This window comes from Prunus mume, linkage group LG2 (genome assembly GCF_029339155.1).
Source record: "Prunus mume cultivar Tortuosa linkage group LG2, ASM2933915v1, whole genome shotgun sequence".
Taxonomy (NCBI): Eukaryota; Viridiplantae; Streptophyta; class Magnoliopsida; order Rosales; family Rosaceae; genus Prunus; species Prunus mume.
This window is the reverse complement of record NC_142699.1, coordinates 31,857,365-31,873,207: the sequence shown is the minus strand read 5'-3', so window position 1 is coordinate 31,873,207 and position 15,843 is coordinate 31,857,365. Positions and strand designations below refer to the sequence as shown.

The 15,843-nt window shown below is 37.2% G+C and overlaps 2 protein-coding genes across 3 annotated transcripts; one reads left to right on the top strand and one right to left on the bottom strand.

Annotated features, from left to right (window-relative positions):
- The first annotated feature begins 4,788 nt into the window (after nucleotides 1-4,788).
- Nucleotides 4,789-7,590, top strand: RUXF (small nuclear ribonucleoprotein F). 2 transcript variants are annotated; one of them, XM_008225473.3, is made up of 5 exons: nucleotides 4,789-4,930; nucleotides 5,633-5,720; nucleotides 5,854-5,891; nucleotides 6,035-6,099; nucleotides 7,190-7,590. In XM_008225473.3, the coding sequence occupies exons 1-5, from the start codon at nucleotides 4,925-4,927 to the stop codon at nucleotides 7,263-7,265; spliced, it is 273 nt and encodes a 90-aa protein (XP_008223695.1). In that variant the 5' UTR covers nucleotides 4,789-4,924; the 3' UTR covers nucleotides 7,266-7,590. The 2 variants fall into 2 exon arrangements, with proteins under 2 accessions (XP_008223695.1, XP_088903470.1); XM_089047344.1 differs by lacking the exon at nucleotides 4,789-4,930 and having other exon boundaries at nucleotides 5,627-5,720.
- A 3,021-nt stretch (nucleotides 7,591-10,611) lies between these two features.
- ATR2 (P450 reductase 2) lies at nucleotides 10,612-15,607 on the bottom strand. Its single transcript, XM_008225472.3, has 18 exons — nucleotides 15,114-15,607; nucleotides 14,921-14,980; nucleotides 14,726-14,802; nucleotides 14,550-14,607; nucleotides 14,324-14,407; nucleotides 14,146-14,182; nucleotides 13,935-14,004; nucleotides 13,629-13,826; nucleotides 13,440-13,532; nucleotides 13,081-13,306; nucleotides 12,897-12,980; nucleotides 12,642-12,793; nucleotides 12,358-12,454; nucleotides 11,974-12,123; nucleotides 11,800-11,877; nucleotides 11,554-11,676; nucleotides 11,345-11,458; nucleotides 10,612-11,074 (listed from the first exon to the last, which is right to left on the bottom strand). The coding sequence occupies exons 1-18, from the start codon at nucleotides 15,462-15,464 to the stop codon at nucleotides 10,994-10,996; spliced, it is 2,133 nt and encodes a 710-aa protein (XP_008223694.1). The 5' UTR covers nucleotides 15,465-15,607; the 3' UTR covers nucleotides 10,612-10,993.
- Nucleotides 15,608-15,843: the final 236 nt, after the last annotated feature.

Sequence of the window (15,843 nt, the reverse complement as noted above, 5' to 3'; positions counted from 1 at the left end):
CAAAATCCTTCATTCCAACATCACTTAAATTCACACACACAGAGGCATGAATTGAGTTCTAATTCATATTAGTAAAAGGTGAAGGCGAAGTTGAAGCTTCCGCAACAACGATGTTTCCCAACAATATCAGCGTCGTTGCCACCACCACCGTCATGGATGCAGCACCACCCAACAACTCTAACTGATGCATCTTCCCGTGATGACAAGACGATCGCATGTTCGAAAGGCTGACGCAACTCCGAGACAAGGCAAGCGGTCCGACTTGTCCACTACCACTGGCTTGCACTATCGAGATGAGGGAGCGTTTAGAGCCAAGTTGAACGGTTTGTTTTTCCTTATTTTAACTTGTTACCCAACATAGCTAGTTTCCTTGGGTTTTGAAAAAAGGTAAACTGGTGAAATACCCCTTGAACTTGTACCTAACTTTCAATTGACCCTCCATCCTTTTTTCCATAGAAAATTATGGATACAATATTTTTTTTTCTCGCTTATGTCCCCCTTCCGTCTAAATCCTCAACATTTCATCCAATTTGCCATTAAATATTAGGGCAAAATGGTCATTTTGTATGTTATAAATAAATAAATATTGAAAAATGGAAATAACTCTCTCTCTCTCTCTCTCTCTCTCTCTCTCTTTGTAGGGTAGGTTAAGGGCTCGGTTATGGGTTCTACGAGTGAGGGATGGGAGTGGTGTGAAATCCTGTATTTTTAATATATATATATATATGTATATGTATATGTATTTAGAAAATTAAATATTTTGTTACATATTTAGTTTATAACTTATATACATAATTATCTTGGTACGTGTAGTTTGTGTTTTATCAAGTTACTTTTTCCTTATCAACAACCAATGACTTGGAGTTAGCACGTGGAGGTTTTACATGCATTCTTAGTAATAGAATTTTGGTAGAGCAGTTAACATGTAGGAACCCATTTTAACTTGAGGTGGCTAGTCCAAATTCATCCTATTGACACATGCACATACATGTACATACTTAGTCTTTAAAAATAGTAGATATTTGTATTTCCTTGGAGAATAAGTAGGTTCTATTCCTTGGAGAATAAGTATGCAGGATCTCTTTTAATTGTTTAATAGTTGCTTCAGTTATGTGACCAATATGATGCTAGTAGCAACCGACTTCTTCTAGTATAAATAGGCCTATCCGTTGCATCTTGTGAAAAACACACAAACCTTTTGTATTAATTAAGGTTGCACACTGCATGCGTCACATGCAAAGTAAGAGTTCTTGGGAGAGAGAGAGAGAGAGAGAGAGAGAGAGAGAGAGAGAAAGCTAGTGGTGATATAGTTTCTAGAGTAGAGGTCCCAACTTGTGTATTTTCTTAATTTGGAACTAGCTTTGGAAATGATGTAGGGTTTCTAGGGGGCCTTTACGGAGATTGATCTAATTAAATTTCATGAGCTCTATATTATGTGTGATATTGTATAATGTTCTTGATATAAGATATTTATGTATTGTAAACTATTTGAATAATGTTGGCATAATTATATCATGTCATGGTAATTGGTTGGAGTTGTTGGCTTCAGAAAATAATGATGGAAAATAGGGTAATGGAAATAGTCTTTTATGTAGTTGAGTCTAACTCTTGGCAGGTACCAGGTCTCAGGAATCCCACAGTGCACTTGGTTTTTATTGGGTGATTCGGGACTGACGAAGGGGAGTTAGACAAGATGACTAACAAAAGGGAAATTATGAGATGGTTGAAATGGGTGTTAGTTCATATAAATGGGCATTCGGGACCAAGTGGTATAAGCATGGTATAGGACGTGCAAGTCTATTTGTCCAGTTATATGAATTAAAGGGATTAGATGAAGAGCATTCGTGCATTATTATTAATCATATGATATTTGGCTGTGTGATTGCATGTCACTTAATTTAGTTATATCAATCTACTGTGGTAAGGTCTCATGTCCCTACTGAGCTGTAGTTGCTCACCCATCACCCTGTTTAATTTTTCAGATGAATTAGTGGGCAAGAAAAGGAATAAACTAGTTGAGGCTGAATTAAATGAGAGTGATAGAGCTTTATTTATTAATTGTAAACTTGTAAGATTTTGGATTTATTTTCTCACGCACCGGGCGAGGGGTTTTCATCGACCCCCGGGTCCTAGGCATGACAAGTAGGGGTCTGTTGTCGCCAAGGAGGGAGGGAATAAGGAGAAGTAATCGGAAGGGGAAGGGCTAGGGGGATGGATCTTGGGTGGGGATGGGGTGGTTGTATGGTGGCATTTGGCTTGGGGAGGTCTGCAGGTAGAGTAGAGAGAGAGAGAGAGAGAGAGAGAGAGAGAGAGAGAGGGCAATGTGGGGGAGATGGAAGGGGAAGGAGGGGAAGAGGATGATGAGGGAGACGAAAAGGGAATGAGGGTTGGGTTATGCATGTAGGTGGGATGAGTTATGGGTTGGGTTAGGGGTTCTAAGACCATCTCCAACCATTGGGGTGCAAACCCAAATTTTCAGTTTTGAGCCCAAAATTCTTCTCCAACCCATGTATTTTGGGGGGTGGAAATTTGAGAAATGTGAAATTTATGGTAGAATTTTAGTCCAAGTTTTGCTTGGATTGGTAATTTGTGTATAGCCCAAAGCTCTGTTTTGCAGCTCATATGAAGAGGAAAAAGAGGTGGGTAGGCCCTGCGTGACTACAAAGCTGTCTGGCTAGCAGCCCTTTTGCACAACACATGGCAACTTCAAGAGAGAAAGATGTTGGAATCCAACGGTTGAAAAAAAGCTAGGTGATTTTTTTTATTGCAAAAGCTGGGTTGTACTTGTTTTTATTTTTAAGTGAAATTCTATTATGCTTTGGAATTTTAATTTTTTAAAGTTAAAATGTTCACAAAATTAAATCAGGAATGTTGAAACAAAAATAATGTCGAGAAAAATTAACGAAAAAAAAAAAGTGTTGTTATTTCCACCCACCTGTCTTATTTTCCCATCCACCTTATCTTTAAAATTTTAAAGACAAATTTACCCATGTGTAAAATGACTTCTAAGGTCACACAACCCACTTATTCTAGACTTCAATTCCTTAGCTAATTTGTTGACACTTGGACACTAATTTACTCTAAGTTAACACTATTAATTCAAAATAAAAGTTTTAATAAAATTAGAAAGAAAAAAAAAAACCCAGCAAACAACCACAAGACTACCCACTCGACCCCACGACAACCAACCTCCCCTCCTCACCTCACCGCCAGCCACATCTCTCTCCCAACTGGGCAACTTGAGGGCCAATTGTGTATTAGATGACTATATTTCTAACAAATAAGACAGTCCATTCTTTTACCATTTGATGCACGCATGTTGTGTTCTTCCAGCCTTGTGTGTCTAGTCAGTACATAAGCAACCATCACACTAGGAGGATGATTTGTCATTGAGGCTTAGCCAAAATGTTGAACTACTAAAACAAAACTCATAGAGAACCCCAGATACAAACCTTTTAAATCCTTGTTTATTTATTCGTGGGTTGATTGAAATAAAGAAAGGAGAAGAAGGTTAGATTGGGATTTAGGTGGACTTAGTCGGTCATAACAAAGGTTTGACGGAGGGTTTGAAGCAGTTTCAAAGCTTTTGTTTAATATATAGAACTGAGGGGGAGGAGGAGGTGGCGGCGGCTTGGCTAGCAGTTGAAGGTACGTGGTTCTTGTTAGGTTTGGTGAACTGTGTGGCAGGTGGCTGCTAAAACTTTTCATTTTCTAATTTTCTGTTTCCATTTATTTTTTAATTTTTTGGACTCAACGGTGTTCAGTTAGGGTTAAAAGTGTTAAGTGAATGTCCAGGTGTCAAGGGTATTTTAGGAATAATAGTGGGTGAAAGATAAGATTGTATTTTTTAAAATTTAAATGGTGTGTAAAGATAAGAGAAAATAGGATATGGGGGTGGAAATAGCAGCACTCAAAAAAAATTATGGGTTAATAATTCTTAAACAATTTAATAAAGTTGTAGACTCAAATTATGGATAAATTATATAATGAGACTGTACTACCACGTCAGCTAATACTACTTCCATTCAAAATATGTCATGTGTTATTTTTAAAAAATTTATAATGTTTTATTTTACAGCTGGACTTTTGCCCTCTAGAATAATATTTACAAAACGAAAAAAACCAAAGACGCCGGAAACCAACTCCCACGACAACCCAAATCTTCCTACCTTGCACTACCAACCACCCAACCCAATCGCCCAAGGATTTTGGTTGGCCACCTAGTTAATCTACAACAAGAACCACATAAAGAAATCACTGGAAATAACAAAAACTAATTATTTCCTTTGTGGTTTCTATATAAATGATTATCAACAAACCCAAAAAGAAATAACCAGCACACTACAGAAACCTGTTGAGTCCCATGGACTATTGGGTTGGGTGGAAGAAGTGTGAGAATGGGGATTGGGTTGTGGTGGGAGGTGATTTCCGGCGGCTTCTTTGGGTTCTTTCTTTTGTAAAATAAAAAAATCTTATTCTAAAGTTAAAAAGAAAGTATTAAATCCAGCTGTAAAAAATTATAATTATAAAAAAAATGACATATGGCATATTTTGAATGGAAGACTAACAGCTTGACGTGGTAGAAGATATCATTCTATAATTTCTCTAAATTATGAGTCAACAAGGTTTGAGGGAAAAATAATTTGAGGGTGGGAGTAGGAGGTTTTATACAATAGGGGGACATTGGCCTAAAAAAAAAATCATATCCTTAATTTTTTATAAATAAAAAAAGAATAAGGATGGCCAATTGAAAATTAAGTACAAGTCCATGTGCATTTCACTAGTTTACCTCTAAAAAAACCCACGTGCCCTACACAACCACTCCTAGAAAGAAAGAAAAAAATTCCTAGCTCAAATTGTAAAAACCCTAAAACCCTCTTTGTTCTCTGCTCCACTGAAGCTCTCGTCTCTGCCTCTCTCGCCAATGGCTGTGAGTAATTTCTTTTGTAGATATACTTCTCCCTCGCATATTCGTATTCGTAAATTATTATGTATGTTGTACTGGGAATATTTTTCTGGTCTTTATCAAAATGGTTTCAAAATTTTCCAGTCTCAAAAATTATAGGATTTCTTTGAGAGTTTTTAGATGCTTAATGCAAGATTTTTGGAAGGTGTTTCTTTGCAACCAAATATTGCTCCTTTAGAGATTTATTTTCTGGGATAATTTTGGGTTTTCTAGTATAACATGTGGTTTGCCAGGATTCTGAGCTGCTAGCTAAATGGTATGTGGGAAACATGGAAGTATGTGTATTTGTACGTTAATTGTATGATGTTTTGTTTTTTTTTGGAAGGTGTTTCTTTGCAACCAAATATTGCTCCTTTAGAGATTTATTTTCTGGGATAATATATAACATGTGGTTTGCCAGGATTCTGAGCTCTAGCTAAATGGTATGTGGGAAACATGGAAGCGCTTCTTACAAGCGTAGAACAATGTTGAACTAGGGAAAGAAAAAAAAGCACAAGAATATCGTTGCAATAGGATCTTGCCCTGTATTTGATTAGTGTAGTTGATTAATAATCTGAACATTAAGCTGTACAAAATATGTTTTTTGTCCTGGCATAATTAAATTCAGTTGTTGAACATAATGTCGTGCTCTGGATCTTGATACTTTTGTTGTTTTGTAAAATGCAGACAATACCAGTTAACCCAAAACCTTTCTTGAACAATCTGACTGGAAAGACTGTCATCGTGAAACTTAAATGGGGAATGGAGTACAAAGGTATACTGCTTATGTTTTCTGGAAAAGTATTTGATCATTGTGGCATAGTTTTCTTTCGCTTCCTCATGCAATTTAACTCTATTTAGCATGTGCTTGATTATTTCTAATTCTGTTTGATAATGCATTCTTTCAGGTTTTCTTGTCTCAGTAGATTCCTATATGAACTTGCAGGTGCTCCCTTAAAATTTCAACTCTTTTTGTTTACACATTTTAAATGCGTATTCTTTTTGCTTCTTTTTTCCCCTTTCTTCCTATGTGAGACTAGAAATCTGAAGCTGGTAGCAATGTTTAATTATATGAAATCTTATGTATAGTTGGCAAACACTGAAGAATATATCGATGGACAATCCACTGGGAATCTTGGAGAGATATTGATCAGGTGAGTTCAGTTTAATTCTTTGACCTTCTTAACTGTGTTCTTCCCTAGAAATCTAATGTTTGAATGTGCCTTGTATTTTTCTTACTGTTCATTTTATTCTAGTTTTTTACCATTGAGAATTTTAAAAAATTCTGGAAAAAGCATATATCTCAAGTAGTATAATTTATAGAGACCATATATGACATAAGTGGATTTGAAGTTTCTGTTCGGTGTGGTCAACAATGTATTAGAGGTTGTCTAGTTTATCGTGATTCATGTCTGCATTGAACAGGTAGTATTAGTAGGCATATGAATCTCCCTCTCTCCCCGCTCCAACCCTCTTTATCTACAACATAGTACTTAATGCCAGTGCCATTTTTACCCCTCGTGTACCTCTGCTTTGCATATTATACAGACTGTATTGAAGTCATCTTTGTGAGCAAGTGTGCTTTGTTTTCTTATACCCTGCTGGTCAAATTTAGAGGTGTGAATTGTAGATGTAAGCCAAGATAAGGAAAGGTATATTGAGATAATTCTCAACACCCTTGATGAAGAAAGTTGAACCCATAGGATGAACAGAGATAATGCAAAGGAACAATGTTAATTTAATAAGAGTAAGGAAGGTTGAGGACCATAGATATACATCGGAGTTAATCATAGTCCTCAAAGGTGCAAGAGTATGTAGCATTTTCTTCTGCTAAAACGGTAATATGTGGCAGGTGCAACTCTTACGGTCTGTACTATAGAAGCCTAAAATTTATGGATGTTGAAATGCTATTAGTCAATTCCTTGTTGCTCTTGCATTTTGCATGCCTTGTGTTTACTTTTTAGCCTGTGATATATGGCTGTGTAATGTATAGCTGCAAATGAACTAAATATAGGATACATAAGAACAACTCCTTGAAGGATGTAATACTCGAACTAATATATTCTGTCTTATGGAAGAATTCTAATCTCCCTTTTTACCAGATGGAATTTTACTAGTGACTTTGGTAACAAACAGTTGAACATAGTAGATTATTCAAGTTCTAAATTTTCCTCTAGTCAATACAACCTTCCACATAATTCGTTTTCCAATGAGTTAAAGGTCTTTTCATCTTTCCCTCTGCAGATGCAACAATGTTCTCTATCTTCGTGGGGTGCCAGAGGATGAAGAAATTGAAGAAGCTGAACAGTTACAGGACTGAGATGTGGACTTTGGAGCAATAGTCTTGCTAATGGACGGAACGAAACGCAAGTACTAGAAACTCTTGAACAAAACAGAAGTTCAGTAATCAGTTCTTCTCTACTTTTGTTGCTTTTTTATTTTAACCTGGAGTGGTTAGGATGTATTTGTATTGTGTGTAGAGATAGATATCGTTGGATGTTCAATTGACATGCCAGTGTCATTTAAAAGGGCCCTAGCTGACAAATGGTTTTCTAAACTTAAATGAGCTCCAGTTCGTCGCTGTACAAGAATCATTCCGTTTTCATGTTACAAAACCATGATTTGAAATGGAACCTTTTTAGTTATTCACTGCACCAAATTTGAAGCATTTCATCATTTGGATGTTCATTGTAGCATTTCTGTAGATGGCATAATTTACTCTCTTTATTTTGGAGATGTGACGAAGATTTGCAGGATCTTCATTTTTCGTTTTGTTAACTGTATGTATGAACTTATTTTATTACAACAATTTTACAATCGTATGCAGTTGAGACCGCCTAACTAACCCATGTAGCCTGCAATCTAGAGCATGTCTAAGAAGCCTGGATTTGTGAGATTTTTCTGGATTTTGTAGCTACCTATATGTGATTCATTCAGCTTCTACTCTAATGGTACTTTTTATCAGTACTTCGTTCTTGTTCAAACCTAGGCCACCATTATGGTAACAGGACTGATGCAAATGCAAATCCAATTCTTCTGGATTAGAGAAGGCAAGAAAGAAAGCGATAAATAATCATCATTTTGCTCATAATGTAGATCAAGCATAAATTCAATCACTTTTTCGCTAATCTGCTCAAATCCATGACACGAGTAAAATTCAATAAACAAACAATGAAATGGGATCCCCTTTATGAAGGGCATTTATATATGTTTTTTTAAAATGTATATATGTCTACATTAACAATTTAGGATGACAATTTTATCCAACCACAGTTTACTTTGCACAAATCAAATATGAGAAAGAAATAAAAATAGTATTTTTTTAGCTACTTTTTCAGTATTACCAAATATAAGTGGGAAATAAATCTTCTTTTTCTCATCCCATAAAAAAAGAAATGGAGATTGATTTCCAATCAAATCGTTTCCGTGGACCAAATGGAGCCCCATAAGTTTAGTTTCAACAGTTTTTTTCAAGTCATGAATTGGATGAATGGGGATTATTATGGGCAGCATTTAGTTGTTCATGTGTGTGGGACTTGCATACACGTCGGCCGGCCCCTATTACACCAAACACTTCAAACCTCAAATTTTAAAGCATCATCCTCATTCATCACTTCAACTTGCTCTAAAAACTCAAGAGTTTCACACTCATCTGCCCTTCCTATTGTATTTAGTGTTTCTTGACTTTGGTGCTCATGATTGAATGCCCTTGAGTTCTCAACCGCGAAAAATTACAGGTTGATATCATAGAAACGTCAGACTGAGGACCCAACAAACATGAGATAAATAAAATGTCACAATCTGTGTCCACTCTGCTCCAATTTCTATTAGAGAAATGATTCCCGGTTTATGAGTGGTTGCAACTATTAATGAAAGATCGGCCTCACATTCCATCGCATCCCGTCAACAGCTAACAACCACCCATGCACCCGTATAAATCAAACATGTACCACCGTGTCACCCTGAAACTTATGCTAAAGCTAACTGCAATTGTCCACGTAAAAATGACAATTGATAAGCGTCACTACTTATGTGGTACCTGAATTTGCTGATTTTTATTTTTTCTTTTGGTGGTGGTAAGATATACTTGCAGGTAAAGACTAAAAGGTGAATTATTTTGTGGTTGAGATTCTTGCTTACCTACCCCCCTTCAACTTATGTTTTTGTTTGTTCAAAAAATAATAATAATAAGCAGGGGTGGCAAACTGTCGACACCACATCTGGGCCAGGGTTTGCTTTTGTTTAGTTGCTTTAGTTGTTCAAATTGCTAAACTTTTCTTTTTTTATAATAGCAATTTTGGCAGCCTGAATTTTATGATTTTTTTTTTATACAAACAATAGGATATTACAATATACTTTTATAATATGCCAATACATCAATAACAAAGTTACACCACAATTTATCGAACTCGTCACAAGTATATATATGATCACCGTTGTTCATATATGAGTCAAACCTGAAACCTACTCCAATCAATTAGAAATAAATACCATTAATCCAAGAGCTAGTTAGTCTGAATTACATGCTCATCAAGTAATTTGTCCAAACTTCCTGCATTTTAGGTATTGCATTCATTTTTTATTATAGCTAAAGATTTGGACAGCTCATTTCAGACGCAGAGAAGTTCACAGTTTTTTTCTTCTGAATTTTGGCCGAAAGAGACTTTAAAGTTTGTTTACTTGGAAATAACTTGATCTGAAAGAAGACGACAAAGCCGAAGCAAGCCAAATTATTGAGATCAAATTGTTCTTTAATATAACAAGATCATTTCTTAGACGTTGGCAGATTGTGTGGAAGTATAAATTATAATGCATGAGTAGCTATCTGAGATTTGTTTTTTCTTTAAGTTCTGAGATATATTATTTAAGTTAGAAATTTGTGATCGTTGATTGTCAGTGGTACTTATTAACTGAACTAAAATCTCGTTATGTATTTGTTGCGTTTATTTGAAAAGAGAAGTATCATTAAATTAATAGCTCGTTAGTTTGACAACTATAACTTTTAACACTGAGTTCTCATTTATTTATTGTCTGGGACTGGGGCAACTTCTTATTTCTTACCAAGCCTATCAATTGATATGTTCAAGCTTTGCTTGGCTATGTGACTATGTCAATTTGGTTAGTCGTGTTTTAAAATAATTTGACTTTGTTTATATATGGTGGCGCTTATGAATGCTTGTTAATTACTCAACGTTTTAATTCCATGTAAGTTTCGAGTTAGGTTGAAACATAGACTTTACTAATTTAAACTCTTCAATTTGGGTTGGTGTTCGGGAAGAAGTTTTAAGTTCGAATCTTTCACCCCAACTTATTTTTCGTCCAATAATACTTTATGTTCTCAAGACATGAGGACAAATACACACAATTATAATGGTATGTTTACTAATCCGTAATCGAATTTGGAGAAATTAAGGATAAATAGACATAGTTATAAGCATTTTTACTAATCAGTATAAATTTAATTGAAGAGGAATTGGATTAAGGAGTAAGAATCTGAATTCCCATTGAAATGTCTACTATACTATCTAGATTAAAGTTGGTTCTTTTTGAGTCTCCTTCACAGCAGTCTGCATTTCCATATCTATGTCCATATTTGCCCCCAACCAATTGTGGGGTTAATTTGACAACCTTGTAGCAGCTGAATAAAGGAGATTGAAACACGGTACTTGAGATACCAAACTTCAACTACATTGATCCATCTAGCACAATTACAGATGGGAAAGAAACCACATTTGTCTGTCATTTGAACCTTCTTGTAGGTTCATACATTACAAGGAAAATTAAGAGCTCATAAACTAATTCCTAATTATTATATATATAATACGTATATAAATAAATTACACGAACCAAAAAATCCTTCATATGGGTAGGGTAAAAAGAATCGCAGAACCGACTGCTATAATCACAACACCAGCAATTTTCCTTCTGAGGCATCCGAAACGAGCACCCTTGTTTAACCCGAACTTAGCCTCGGCACATAAATATTTTATGGGGATATAGCTGTAACTTCCCTTCTCTCTCGAGGTGGAAGGCTACATAGAGAAACTATTACCACACATCACGCAGATACCTGCCACTCATTTGCAGATTTTTCACCATGCTCTCGGCTTTGGAGCTGTCCAGAGATCCCTGAAATTCAAAATCACCCAACTTTAGTTTACATGATCCAGCAGATTTCACCGCACTTGTGAAATTACAATCCCGGCAAGTTAAGAGTTCCAGGCACTGCATGAAATAGCAGTCCTGCATCCACAGATTTCATTTTTTATCTTTTCTATCTTATTTTATCTTTGTAACCACAAGGTTTTATGTTTTTATGTCACCTTCATAACTGGTAGGTGACAATTGCAACCACATTTATCAAACTAGTAATTCTAATATCCAGGCTTATTCACATACCTGCTCCTGCACTATTGTGTGAAGAGTCCGGTGGACATCCCTGGCCATGCCCTTAGCATCACCACAAACATAAATATAAGCTCCCTGAGATAGCATGTTCCAGATGTCTGAGGCCTGAACACAAACCAAAACATGTCGTTAATTTCTCAAATTAACCAAAAATAATGTCAGGACTGAAGGTCAGTAGTCGATAAAAGAAGGCGCCAAACCTTCTGCGTCATTTTATGCTGCACATATTCCTTGGTGGGTCCCTGGCGTGAGAATGCAACCACTAGCTCAGAAAGTGCACCAGTTTCTAAGAAGTTGTTCAGCTCATCTTCGTAAATGTAATCCTGCAATGTTATGAGTATATCAATTATCAAATACCACAATTACATTACACAAGCAAAGCAACACAGCATGCACCAACAGTCACCCACCACAACCATAATAGATTTTTCCTAGGGCACACTTACCGTTTTACTATTTCTACATCCAAAGAACAATGTGGAGGGTCCCAGTTCCGCTCCAGCTTTTATAAGAGCTAATCTTTCCTGAAATAGTAAATCCATAATTACTTATAGTCTTCTAGGATATTGAGACTTATAAAGAGTGCAAAATGAAGGAAAATCAAATCATCCAATAAATACCTGCAGGAAACCCCTGAAAGGAGCCAATCCAGTCCCAGGACCAATCATGATAATGGGTACTTTAGTGTCAGTAGGAAGTCTGAAGTTTGATTGCCGAACAAAAATGGGTGCCCAACTAGGATCATCGCTCTTCTCCAAAGGCACAGAATTCTGCAAAGGGATTAAAGAAAAAAAGAATTTACATCGGTTCAAAATTATAAGAAACATAAGAAAGCTCCATTCCCTATAAAATTGTGCTGATATTTAAAATCAGTAGCATTTATAGTAGTTTATTAATAGACAGGAAAACTCGATTCACTATTTTTTAGCACGATATGTCTCAGCAAACAAATTTTTACGCTTTTCTTGACCAACAAGATTGCAAAAAGAGAACATGTAAATTACCTTCATCCAGGTTGAACACACTCCTTTGTGAATCCTTCCTGTTGGTGTCTTCTCATAAACTAATGCACAGGTTACGTGAATTCTAGAAGACGCCATCCTGTTGAATATATTTGTAAAAAGTACATGGTCAGTGGTCACAAATACGTTAAATAGGACATGAGACAAAAATATAACTAAGAAAGAGAGATAAAAAAGGTCACTCTATATCTTATAGCATTTGCCTAGTAAAACTTCTGATTTATGAACTCAATTTCCAGTTTAAGGAAAAAGAAAGAAACATTTACCTTGGGGATGACGAGATTGAATAGTATCTAGGCTGCAATCGTGGGGCGACTGCTGCAAAGAAGACACCGAGTGGGGGCTTGGCTGATGGATATTCAGCCATGACCTCAAGAAGGCTTCTCTGACTTGCAACCGCCCATTGTGCATATTCATCCTGCACAAATTTACAAGAAAAAGTTAACACACTGACAAACATCTAAGAATAAGATATTAGTGAAGTAATATTAACATAAAGTACTTAGTACAGATTTTACTACCTTTCCAGCAGGTGATGCAAGATGTCTTAATCGGTCTGCTTCAGTTGGGTCAGATGCATGAGCTGCTAAAGCGAGTAAGGCAGACTGGAAAAAAAACCAAGGACCCAAAGTCGCATAAGTTTTCATCAGAAAAACTGTGAACCAACCAACACTAAAAAGGAAATAATTGGGAGTAAAAGCAAACCTTTTTGGGAGAACTTAAAAGATCAGCATATCGAGTTAGTGCTGTTCTTAATGTGCATGGTGGGAAAGGAGGTGCCAAGGAGCTTCCACTAAGTGGTGTGCCATCCTCCTTATCAGTGTGTATCGAGAAATATGTTTCTGGCGACAAGCCCAACAAGCTTAGCGCCTCTTCCACAATTTCAGGAAGATTCTCACAGTAGACACCAACATGATCCCCAGTCTCGTATCTGAGAAAGAAAAATGAGACAAGAATGTATTAAGCACCATGTGGGCATTTTACTTTCCACTTTCTTTTAAAACGTAACATAGCTTCCATTCTCAGAAGACGATGAAAACAATTTCCTTGGCAAAGCAACTTACGTAAGTCCAGTGCCAGCAATATCAAATTCGAGATGGGTGCAAGAACGGTCGGATGCAGGGGTATGAAGTTCCTTTCTCACAGCCACATTAGCTCTTCATGCAGCAAAAAGAAATGTCAAATAACATTTACGGGAAAAGTACAGAACAAGCTGCAATCTTCGAACCTTAAAAAGGTTTTTTTTCCCTCACCTGCATGGATGTTGAGCATCAATGACAGCATGACCATTTGCATTATTCCAGCTCTTATTCTCTACTGATGCATCTGCAGAATCTTCAATTACAACTCGATACTCCAACACAGCAGCAGTGTAAGGTGTAGAAATTGGTGTCATTGCATCATCCTCATCTCGAAGCAACTGATCCAACTCAGGCCAAACAGACTCTCGCCTAGAAGAGCATCAGTCAATGTAGAAATGTATGAGAATTTAATAAATAACTAATGAATGGTTATGCTCTCAAGCTATTAACTCAAATGGCTATCAAACTTCTCAGTACCATGCACTGAAGTCATCCTCAATGCATTGATCATCATCTCCGAGACCCACTGGAACAAGTCGCTTCGCACCTGAAAATGGTAACATTCTTGTTAGCTAAAGTAACATCCTGGCAACGTGAATCATCTCAAAATCCACAAGTTCCCACTCCCACATGACTTCCATCAGAAAGGAAAAAAGTCAACAAAAAATAAAAGAAAGATGGTGCATACCCTGCTCAGTGAGGACATCATCGACAACCACAGCAACCTGATTAACAACAGGAAAAATTATATACAAATCAAACACGATCCAACAGGAAACCAGAGAATTTATAAGTAAATGTCAAGCTCCAAAAGCTAGAGTGACATGAAAATAGAATTTACTTATAAACTTAAATTCATTCCAAACCTTGTTGAAATGCTCATACTGCCTGTTTCCAAGGCCGAACACTCCGTAATGAAGCTTCTGAAGCCACTCTCCTCTCTCATTACCCTATAACCATTATCACAATTCGCACATTATAAATAAATAAATAAATAATAATAATAATTCAAATTTCGATCTAAATTATAGCGCACCATAATAACAAAACCAGAAAAAATATATTAACGAAATTTCCAAAAACAAAATTTACCTCCGTAAACCACTTGTAAAACCTGGCAGCATTATCGGTTGGCTCACCATCACCATATCTGCATCCACCACCAATCAAACATGTTATTTATGAAACCAAAAAATTAAAAAATTAAAAATTCAATAAATCAATCAATTTTTTTCAATAAAAAGTTTCTAGTTGAATTTTAAACTTACGTGGCCAAGAAGAAAAATGCCAAGCTCTCCTTCTTCAATTTCTCCTCATATGCTTCGTCATCAGCAGCATAATCGTCCTACCATGTAAACAACACCATCCAATTTCATCATCCCAAATATATTTAATAAATAAATAAATAAACCAACTGCAACATAGAAAAAAAAAACATAAACTAAAATGAAAAGCAAGCATACCAAATCAACAACTTTGAATGTGACCTTCTCGTATCGAGCTTTTCCTTCCTCGGCCAAAGCCTGCATTTTGAATCAAACAAAACGTTGGGGCAAAAAGAAACACCAACATCCAACAAGTAAAACCAAGCCATGAAACGAGCTAACAAAGCAAAGATATTGATTGAAATTGAAGTGTTCTGATGTAAAACCAGACCTTAGCGAAGCCTTCGGCGGTACCGGTCTGGGTGCCGAAGAAGATAGTGACCTTCTTCGTCCCGTCGTCGACCTCCGGCTCAGGCGTCACGATCACGGGCGCCGGAGGCTGAATGACTCGCGGCTTCTGAGGGGCCGACGATCGCCGCCAAATCAAAACGACGACGCAGCCGATTAGGACGGCAATGGAGGTGGTCAAGATCATGACGAACTCGCGGTTCTCGAGCATGACGGAGGTGACCTGTGCGCCGGATAAGTCGGCAGAGGCGTTGCTGGGGTCCATTTTGCCCTTGATGATCGCCGCCATCAGATCCAATGGCGAGATTTTCATGGAGCTGGAGGAGGAATCCATCTGAGCACAGAAGGTGGTGGTTCCAAGGAGAGCACAGAAGGTGGTGGTTCCAAGGAGGCGGCGGTGTGTCCCGGAATCCGGTGGCGGGAAATGATAGTGTGTAGGGGAGAGGAGCCGGATTCCGGTGGCCGAAGAGTCACCGTAGGAACTCTAGAGACTGTAGCGAACTGTAGTGGGGAGAATTCGAGAGGGAAATGTGCGGTGTGGTGGTTGGGGTAGTTGAAGAGAGAGAGAGTTAGAAGTTTTCTGAAGGGAGAGAGGGAGGGAAAGGGGCTTATATGTGTGTTGGGGGAAAGATGAAATGGGGTGTGCGTGTGAGGGTGTGACTGAACCAAACGCCTACCAAACCAGACTGGTCAAACCCACCTAACACGAACAT